Consider the following 10,742-nt stretch of genomic DNA (forward strand, 5'->3'; position numbering starts at 1 on the left):
TTGATGCTCGCTGCAGGGGGGGTTGGTCTCCTCTCGACTCTTGCTGTTGCGAATGGGTAGGCTTGCCTGCCAAAGGCGCGAATTTGGTGATCGCGTCCTTCTCCGGCCACGTGTACCCCGGGAAGCTTTGAAGCCGTTGCGTGGGGTCAAAAACGGTCGCAAAAACTGATCGCAGTGTGACGGCTTCGCCTATGCTGCCACGACCTATTCCGGATAGAATTTTCATACGCACACGTGGGGACGGAATTAAAATATTGTTTCACCTTTCACAATGAACGTCTATTACCTTCTTGAAACAATATCAACGCACACACTTCACGATCTGGTAAGTAATGATCGACCTGCACTACTTTACTACAACTATGCTTACTAGAGGGATATGGAAGAACATAAATTAGCTAAATATCTTAAGTTTCCTATGTCACTTTCACCTTTACAATCACACTGCGGCACGGTAACAAAAATTAGACCGTTCTTGCCTCTTCCACGAAACGGAACAAAGTGAACGATTCGAGGCTGAAGTAATCCTCAGATGCCGCAGTTTTTCAACATTGTCCCCAACTTCGCGAAATTCAACGAAGTTAAATTTTGCGAAACCGAGCATCAAAGGAATTTATCTGCAATATTTCCCGAAGTCGTGCATCTCATTCCAACTGACTATTCAAACCATCTAGTCAGCTTGCTCGCTAAGCTTCGTGACAAGCGTGGAATGCCGAACAAGGAAAAGGTCAACGCATCCTGAATAGCATAGGCATATGGGTCAGTGCCCGCGACCCAAGCGGATTTTGGGTGGCGTCATGACGCTCAACAGGCTTGCAAAACCATGCGCTTTCCTGGTAGCTGACCATAGGGAACTCAAGACACTCGTTTTAGGCGTGAGTAACTATGTCGTATATTCTCTATTAGAGCAATTGGCGGTGATTGCATTGGAGATTAAATTTATAAAAACGAATGGACATGCAAAGTTTAATAAATTAACAAATAACAAAATAACATGTAATATTTACAGTCTTAAATTTAACAAAGAATTTTTAATAAATAATAAAGCGTACTTGCTACAAGCCCTGTAAAGATGGTGGTCGCTTCGGATCCGGTTGGCACAGGAAGGCGTGGGGCGCAGCGAGCTAGGTGGATCGACCAGGTGTACTTGGAGAGCGTGGGACGCAGTCCAGGGTGGAGAGGAGCGGCCATGAACCGAGTGAATTGGCGAAATATTGTTGGCGAGGTTTTATCACGTTAATCGATGTAAAACCACATCTATATAAATAAAAATGGAATGCTGTTTGTATGTCACGAAATGGCTCACGAACGAGGCAACGGATTTGTATGATTGTTTCTCCATTTTGTTCGTCAAGGATTCCGACGTGTTTGTGTGTATAAAAGTTCCAGGATGTTTACCGAAAAAGTAGGAAAAACGAAACTGAACGGAACTGTCATTTTGGATGGTACGATTCATAGCCGTTTTCAACAGCCTACTTGATGGCAAGACGAAGTTTGCCGGGACCACTAGTTAATAAATAAAATAATGATAATTTCGTTGAAATGCGCTGGTCGGAATCTTTTCTTCTCACACTTTGTTTTGCCAAATCCCCCTTGAACTTGATCGCCTCAAATATTTTCAGAATGCACACGCCTGAACGAAGTGTTCCAACAATGCGGAATAGCTTACTCAGAAACGTGCGCCAACCATGGGCAACAATTTCCGTATGCAAAATTAGGTATGTGTCAGAAAATGCCAAAATGGCTTACGTCATGTCTGAACCAGCAGGTTGAGTAAGTAATCTTATGTTACAAATCGAATTTTATAACCTTCTGTTTAGCACATAGCATAGTAGCATGCTTCTGATTTAATAAGTTTTAAATATCCATTCGTGGTTTATTTGCAGTTGTTTTATTAGCACTCCAAAGTTACTGTATTGGATCGTTATATTTCTTTGGGGCCTTCCTTAGCCTAGTGGTTAGAGTCCACGGCTACAAAGCAATGCCATGCTGAATGTGTCTGGGTTAGATTCCCGGTCGGTCCAAGATCTTTTTGTAATGGAAATTTCCTTGACTTCCTTGGGCATAGAGTATCATCGTACCTGCCACACGATATACAAATGCGAAAATGGCATTTTTGACAAAGAAAGGTTCTCAGTTAATAACTGTGGAAGTGCTCATTAGACACTAAGCAGAGAAGCAGTCTCTTTCCCAGTGAGGACGTGTTGCCAGGAAGAAGAACAATTTCTTTGGTTTGAATAAAATCTCGAATCTTTCTCTTGATGGAGATATTTTTCAGTCATGTAGGTAGTAAAACAATTTTTTTTTTGCAAGAAAATTAAGTGTTTTTATATTCTACCCGAGCGAAATGAAACATGACACCCAGTTTTAGGGAGTCCAGAGAGCAATTCTCTTGGAGAGAAAAAAATACGCTCTTTACTTCAATTACAGAGAGGTATTGAAATCATCATCATTTTTTACTGAACACCGTTAAACTTGGGATGTCATCGTTGAGGATGTGACGAGTGATATCGTTTCAGGCCACAATCGCTTGCCAAACCATGGCCTCTTTCGTGAATTTGTTGACAAACACGAATTTGAATCTTCCCGGCACGTTCTTACGTCCAATCGCAGTGTTAGATTTTTGACCGGGAACCTTCTTAAAATCAAAACATGGCCTTTGGCCAGCTTTTGTTCTTCTTAGGCTGTGAACCGTTTCACCAGTTCGTTTAACTTTTAGTTGAAATTTGACAGCTCGATAGTTATTTTCCCTCCGGTTAGAAATAACCCTGCTCTGGAGCATGGTTAAATTTGACAGTTCGAATTCCTGTGAATTTGAGAATAACTAACCATCTGTCAACTTTGTTCTGAAATAACTACTCGACTGTCAAAGCTCAAATGGGTCGACTGCGATATTCAATTTAACCATTTGAGGGAAAAATAACTATTGAAATGTCAAATTTTAACTAATAGTTAAACGAACTGGTGAAACGGATCACAGCCTTAAGCGAAGTATGCACTTCAACAGAAAAGTAATCGCCTATTTCGATGCGTGGGAAATTTCTTGCAAGAAATGCTCAAGAAAAGCATTTTTCTTTGATCGCAGTACGCAGTAGAAAAAAAATGTCAATTCAAATGGAGCTCACTGTACGAAATTTCTTGACCATTTCTTGGGCATAAATTTTTACTTTTCTTTAGCGAAACAGCATACTTAGCTTTAATGTGAAGAACATAAGAACACTACGGAGGTATTTGTGCACAATATTTTTTCTTCTTCCGAGTTCCATTTGACGTTACTACTGAACGAGATCAATTACTTTGATCAAACATGCATCAGTTGTTTTCTATAGAAGTGTAAACAAACGACTGTCAAAGATTTTACATTCCCAACACTAGAGGCGTGCTAGAGACGAGCAAGGGGCGTACCAATTTACTTTTATTCAGCCTTTGGGAGTCTAAACATGTTTCATGGTATGGTATGTACTGAGATCTAGGAACAAGCATAGACGTACTTTTTTTTTTTTTTTTCTATCTTTATTAACGAGATTTTTAGCCCTGGGCTAGTTCATCTCGGGACCAACGGCTTTACTTCCCTTCCGAAGGAAGTCGTCACTGAAATTTTTAGTGACTATCTCGGGGATGGGATTCGATCCCAGGTCCTCGGCGTGAGAGGCGTGTGTTCTAACCACTACACCAGGTCCGTCCCCATAGACGTACTTTGTGATATTGAAAATAATGAGGTTTTCTTTGATATAAGTTAGGCCGTATATTAATAATAATTCAATAAATACGTATTTTTTAAGGACAACTACAGGGAGTAGTTTCACAATTGCAGGGCGGTGGTGGAGGTGTAGTGGTATCGCAATCACATGGTGGCGGTGGAGGTGGAGTAGTGTCGCAGTCACATGGTGGTGGTGGAGGCGGCGTTGTTGTGCAATCACATGGAGGTGGTGGAGGCGGTATAGTAGTGCAATCACATGGTAGAGGTGGAGGTGGAGTAGTATCGCAGTCACATGGAGGTGGTGGAGGCGGTGTAGTAGTGCAATCACAAGGCGGTGGAGGTAGCGGTGTAGTAGTACAATCGCATGGAGGTGGTGGAGGTGGAGTAGTGTCGCAGTCACACGGAGGTGGAGGAGGCGGTGTTGTGGTGCAATCACATGGAGGTGGTGGAGGAGGAGTAGTTTCGCAGTCACATGGTGGTGGTGGAGGCGGCGTAGTAGTGCAATCACATGGAGGTGGCGGAGGCGGCGTAGTAGTGCAATCACACGGAGGTGGCGGAGGCGGTGTAGTAGTACAATCACATGGCGGTGGTGGAGGTGGTGTAGTAGTGCAATCACAAGGAGGCGGTGGAGGCGTAGTGGTATCACAATCACACGGTGGTGGTGGAGGTGTAGTCGTATCGCAATCACAAGGCGGTGGTGGAGGCGGTGTAGTAATGCAATCACATGGCGGCGGTGGTGGCGGTGTAGTAGTGCAATCACACAGAGGTGGCGGAGGCGGTGTAGTAGTACAACCACATGGCGGTGGTGGAGGTGGTGTAGTGGTGCAATCACAAGAAGGCGGTGGAGGCGTAGTGGTATCACAATCACACGGTGGTGGTGGAGGTGTAGTCGTATCGCAATCACAAGGCGGCGTAGTAGGTGCTTCAGTAGTGGTAGTCTTGCATTTACACGGTCGCTTACAGCGTTTCTTTTTCTTAGTAGTTGGTGTAATTGTTGTGGTAGTTGCAACAGGACAATCACAAGCTAGTATACATGTTCCATATGCATCACGGACGTAGCCGTCCTTACAAAAACACCCTTTCACACAAATCGCTGGACACAAATCACAATCTTCCAAGTTGTCACATGTTTTTTCGCACATTGATCCACATATCCGGTATTCTTCGTTTGGATCATCACATACTGCAAAGATTAGTAGACTCAATCATGTTGCTAAACTGGACAATTAACACTTTACTCTGACTTACCTTTACTGGGACACACCCTCGCTTCCAGGGTTTCCAAAGCAAATAAAATTAGCACTACGATTGCCGCTTTCATTATGAAACTTCTATCCCGGAACCAGTCATGGTTTTATAGCTTTCGTAGGAGGAATTGAAGGTTATTGGCAGTGCACGTGTTATTTCGTCCATTGCGTAATCGCGCCCTGGCATTAGCGCATTGCTTGTCCTAGGAGGAAGTTTATTACTCAATCAGAGTTTGACCGGTCTATTGGGTGTGTCGTGAATCGATAGCATCGTAACAAAATATTAAGGTGTGTCATCAAGAAATTTGCCAAATTTCGTATGTAGGGAGTCGATGCCGGTTATGGACCCTTTGCGCATTATGGACCCCCTACAGAAAAACATAAAATTAACACTCAAAGCAACTTTATTCCTATGAAAATCCACCGGGGGAACTTCGATTGCATTGTTAGTCAGCAGTTTCAGGCAAAATATTTGGTTTGAGACGCATAAATACAGATATTTGAACAATTTTGTAAATGAAACCACACAAGAGGGTCCATAATACGCATTTCCAGGTGGGTCCATAATAGGCTCGTCGGCAGCGAGCCGGATTACATGGGAATCAAATGGAGGGTCCATAATACGCAACGTCAAATTTGTAAACAATCCTATTATGGACCCCGGGAGGGTCCATAATGGGATTTCGGACAACAGTTTTGCAAATGCATATTTCGCTGGAAAAATCGAATGATTTTGTATGTTTCATAGACGTACTATGAAGTAAAGACATTGAATTTGTTGTTAGACTCTACAAAACGTATATGCGTCTGAGATATCATTGCGGAAAAGCGTCTAGAATGAATTTCAGCTACTAAGGGGTCCATGACTAGCATTGAAACCCTATGTTATACTAACGTGATAAATTTGTTAAACCGTAAAACAGGGTAACTTTGATAATGCGGGTAACTTTGATAGTGGGAGACCCACAACATACTAAACGAAATAACAAAGTTTCTGATAATCAGTTAAGCAAAGCGAATGCAAAAGTAAAGAGTATTAGTATGTCATAATGAGTTCGCCACTTATTCTTGACAGTCTAGTTGAAGTAGAACATGAATTCGGTCTCAAATCTCTTAGCGAAATTCATTTTCACAAACTGGGACCATTTTTGTAATCTATGTCAGCAACGCCCTATATATGTTCCGTAATTCATTTAATTTTGTTCGATTGATACTCCATTATCAAAGTTACCCCAAAACAGAAAAACGACTTTCAATTATATGAAAAATTATATATAAAATCAAAACCTATCTTTTGGTAATCTATCAACTGCAATCGGTAGGTAGGATGTCAGTACTTGTTTTAAAAATAAAGATTGTAATTCTTTGAAACAGAATGTATAAATATTGAATTTTTCTTCTAAACAACTATCAAAGTTACTCCGTTTTACGGTACTACGAAACAAGCTTTTATGGGAGGGTGTGTTGTGGAGTGTGATGAGCACAAAAAATGTTCTGGAAATTATCTTACCTTTCCAGTTTAGAATAGTTACTCCGTAGGGTGATGTGCTTGTATTGTCGGCGTAGCACTAAGTTAGAATTCGGTGGTGAGCCTGCCGAACCGAACTTTTCTTCCGACGTTTTTATCTGTCAAACAACATGTCATTATTTTCAGTGATGTCACTGGTCTTAAATGTAAATAAACTTGAGAATCGTTATCAATTATTATCGTTGTTGATCTTCAACATCGAATGCATTAAACATTAATATTGTATTCTATTCTTGAATTTCGTGTTGGCACAGGAAAATGTAAGTATTTAACTCCTTCTTTCATACATTTAATAAAGTTATTAAATATTACCTATCCTCAGCATTCAATGGCTAATATTATCATCAAAAGCGTCCGACAACGACAGGCAAATCCAAACACAGTTTATCATGCCCTATATGGACACTACTTCTTGGGCATCTCAAAGCAAGATTTGGCCAAAATATATGGAAAATCATTAGCAACCATTTATAATTGGTTCACCAAATATGAAAAGGATGGTTTGTTCCAGCGGAAGCAACGAAAACAAACATATAAGAAATTTTCAAAGCGTGGCGGGCTTGATGGCTAGTTGATCTGTATAAAAAAGAGCCGCTGCTTTTCCTGGATTAAGCTAAGCAAAAGTTCCAACTGCAATTTCCACATCAATATTAGTGTTTCTTCTGTCTGCACAATTCTGCACGATTCAGGACTATCATGGAAGGTTATAGAGCGACGAGCCATCCAGATCCGCAATGAAGAAATCGTACGGTTCACGCGAGAAATGTTAGCCATTCCTTGGGACCTGTATAATCTAATTTTTTTGGACGAAGTCGCATTTGATAACCGCGATATGCTTCGTCGAAAAGGGTATGGGGTGGTTGGGCAGAAAGTGGTCTACAGAGGCGAGTTTTGTCGAAAGCCAAGGGAATCCTTCTTATGTTTCCTTGGAGTAGGGGGAATCCTCGATAGCTTTTGTACAGAAGGCACATTTAACAGGAAAAAATGCTTTGAGTATTGCCGCACCTTTGCCCTTCAACATCGCCAGGTTCAAAGCTATCCAGGATTTTACTCGGTCTGGATAATGGATGGTGCAAGGATACACTGTGACGCCAACATCATCAGGTATCTCCGGTCAATCGGAATCATTCCAATATTCCTTCCTGCGTACTGCCCTTTCTTCAACCCCATTGAAGTTATTTTCGGGAAAGTAAAGCAATACCTGAGAAGGATTCATCGTGAAGGCGATCCTGTTCGTTCAGATGTATGCGAAGCAGTCAACCATTTCAGATTATATTCATGCTACAAATTGTTCCAACACTGTGGTTATTTCTCTGGAGGGAACAGAATCGAAAGGAGTTTAACTTCGATATTGTTCCTGAATAAACATAATCCATGTAAAAATGAACCCACGTGTTAATCGAACTGCCATACCTGTACCTGTATATGAATAAGCATTAATAACTAAAATCCCGAAATTGTATCAATAAATTAAAGATATTCACATAAATATCTTTGAAACATTATTTTAAAACTCTCTTTTTTTGTCCTTAACAACAAACACTATTTCTCTTTATTGTATTGTGATTCTTATCTCGACAAAATAATTGTTCTCTGGAATTTTACGAATGGTCCACATCCTGGCAATCCGTTACCTTCTCGGCTAACTCTCGGCTCAGTTCAGATTCTTCAGGGCGAACAGCATCTTCCATCGCTGTAAACAACTGTGTTCCTGTTGATCCTCGGGATGCCATCGAACTAATCCTTTGCCGAACGCTTTGCATAATGTCGAAGGCACGGTCCACATCACTTTTCAGTTCCGCAAGTTCTTGCATCGTTAACAGTGTGAGCAACCATCAATCCTCTGTGAGCTGCATGTAATCTAACAGGCTCTGAAACCGCAGTCCACCGAAAATATTTTGATAACTGAAGTGGGGGTGCTTCCTCTGCCTTCAGCTTTTCATGTGTGTGGGCTGGAGAAGAATGAATCACATTTGCCCAGAGTAGCCACGAGCTTTGGTGACCCTCAAGATGTGGATGTGTATCGCGAAGTGATTGAGCTAACACGGCATCATCGCGCATAGAGTTGGCTCTAGCTCGGTCTTGTGACGATGGTGCAATCAGCTGACGCAATACCAGCTGATATTGGGCAGCCGTCTCCACTTTAACAGAATACACATAAGCGTAAATCTTTATGCTTTTTTCTCTCCATGTGGCAAGAACTCTGCTGGGAGTCACAGCTGAAGGCGCGTATGTCTTCTTCTTTGTCTCGTCGTACAATGTTATAAACAGATCAATATCGTCCGGATCTGGGTGCTGTTTCTCCGACCACTTTGGCACTTCATCGTCGAACACAATCTGACGTTGAATTTGAGAATTAGCTGCATTCCAGATGCATTCGAAAACATCATTAATCGAATCTCCTTCTACGTTGCGTTTAGCGAATTCCCTTGGCCGTAATTGACCGCGATACAAGCGTCGAAAGAAAACTCCCGTGAAAACAAAGAGGTAGGGTGCCGGTGCCATTAGTGGACTACCTAAGCTATAAAAAATCATAACAAAATAACGAAAAGCCTTAGCAGAGATCTTTTGGCGTCAACAGAAAGATTTCAACCTCTACTATATGGGAAAAATATAAAAAGAGTGATAAAACTAATTTTTTAACATAAAATTAAAACGCTTGAGCCACTATTGGTACACGTGTTCCAGTAGTTGCGCTAGTGCTCCAGTAGTAGACGTTTTGGAATTATACAAGGAATTTTAAACAAAAAGACAAACTTTTACACAGGTTTAACATTTTTCCCTTTGAACAGCAACTAATATCTTTCGAATGAAGCATTAAGAACATCTCTGGGACTTTTCTTCAATTTTATACATCCATTTTAAAAACTGCTTCCATCCGTTGATCCACTACTGGAGCACGACGGCAACTATTGGTGCAAGGGAGCAAATTTTTTGCGTAAACTTAATTATTTATATGACTTTTTGATGAAATAAAAAGCTGAAACTTGGCAAATCGACTAAACAAGAGACGATCTATCCACCAAAAATAGCACATGTCGTTTTTATCAAAAAATGTACGTTTTATTCCATAGTCCAATCTACTGGTACATTACAACCATTGGTACCGGCACCCTAGTCGGAGCTCTGTTTGGAAGATCCTTCCCCGGCATCACAACTAGTTTCACTTTCGACTGTGCTTTCGTCGGTTTGGAACGGATCCGTTTGGTCCTCATCTTACACCAAATCCAAATATTCTTCATCCTCGAATCTGTAAAATGTTCAAATTAGGGTTTCACAATATAAGAAACGTAGAATTTTACTTACACGTCCGTCATATTGTTCAATTTATCAAGAACCTAGGCCGTTTTAATTTATTTAACAAAACCTTTTTGAAGCAGACGAGCAAATCTATGTTTTTACTTTTGTGAGTTGCTAACACGATGCGCGAAGGTAAACAAACCATAGTTCAACTGATATTTTATGGTTGTCTGATGCGCGTGACAAGTTACGATAAACGACTGGAAAAGTTGTCTTTGTAATAATGTAATTTTTGCACAAAAGCTTTTAATACTATTTAAAACTTTACAAATTTGATTAGTTTTGTATCCAAATTTATTATATATGATTATTTGTCAACGTATTTCAATTTTAACAAATATACAGTAACAGATCATTTCAGTCCCGACTACCGTCCAAAGATACACTATGGAACTTCGGTATGATATGAACGTCTAGTTGGCCGAACTTGATTTTCTAAATTTAACCTGGATGGACAATATCCATCGTATTAAGCTTTGATCAGTGAGAAACTGCAATTTTCCCAGTATTGAAGTGAATGATGCTTATACAAACAATTCTTTACCAAAACGGTTTTCGCATTGAACAAAAAGATTTTGATAAATCTTGATCGTTTATTGGAAATAATGCAATCAAATTATTACTTGCCGGTTTCTCTATTCGTTCACCGTTTTCATTTCTGTCGCAATCAGTTTCCGGATTCGTCTCACAACTAACGGCTTACGTACTGTGATATAGTGGTGAAAATACAACATATCAACGATATGATAAAATGTTTCACTAGAATATACAGATCTACGGGAATCTCCCTTCATTCCTTCAGCATGATGAAATATATTAATTCCCATCAAAATTCAACCTAAACATATAAACACAATTCCCTTTGACCCAATGAGAATATATACCGAGGTGAGGAAGAAGACATTTAGTGTGCGTGACATCCGTGTACGGTGCAAAATGTTTCACTACTACAAGCGAGCGAGCTCCC

The 10,742-nt window shown here is 40.6% G+C and overlaps 1 protein-coding gene and 1 long non-coding RNA gene across 2 annotated transcripts; one reads left to right on the plus strand and one right to left on the minus strand.

Moving 5' to 3' along the window:
- Nucleotides 1-3,440: 3,440 nt before the first annotated feature.
- On the plus strand, nt 3,441-4,691 carry LOC110675136 (glycine-rich protein DOT1-like). The gene is made up of 3 exons (XM_021839518.1): nt 3,441-3,455; nt 3,794-4,615; nt 4,683-4,691. The coding sequence occupies exons 1-3, from the start codon at nt 3,441-3,443 to the stop codon at nt 4,689-4,691; spliced, it is 846 nt and encodes a 281-aa protein (XP_021695210.1).
- A 4,825-nt stretch (nt 4,692-9,516) lies between these two features.
- On the minus strand, nt 9,517-9,932 carry LOC110675986. Its single transcript, XR_002499971.1, has 2 exons — nt 9,782-9,932; nt 9,517-9,725 (listed from the first exon to the last, which is right to left on the minus strand). It is a non-coding gene; the product is annotated as an uncharacterized LOC110675986 (long non-coding RNA).
- Between the last annotated feature and the right edge of the window lie 810 nt (nt 9,933-10,742).

The sequence above is a fragment of the Aedes aegypti genome, chromosome 2, assembly GCF_002204515.2.
Source record: "Aedes aegypti strain LVP_AGWG chromosome 2, AaegL5.0 Primary Assembly, whole genome shotgun sequence".
In the NCBI taxonomy this organism is placed as follows: Eukaryota; Metazoa; Arthropoda; class Insecta; order Diptera; family Culicidae; genus Aedes; species Aedes aegypti.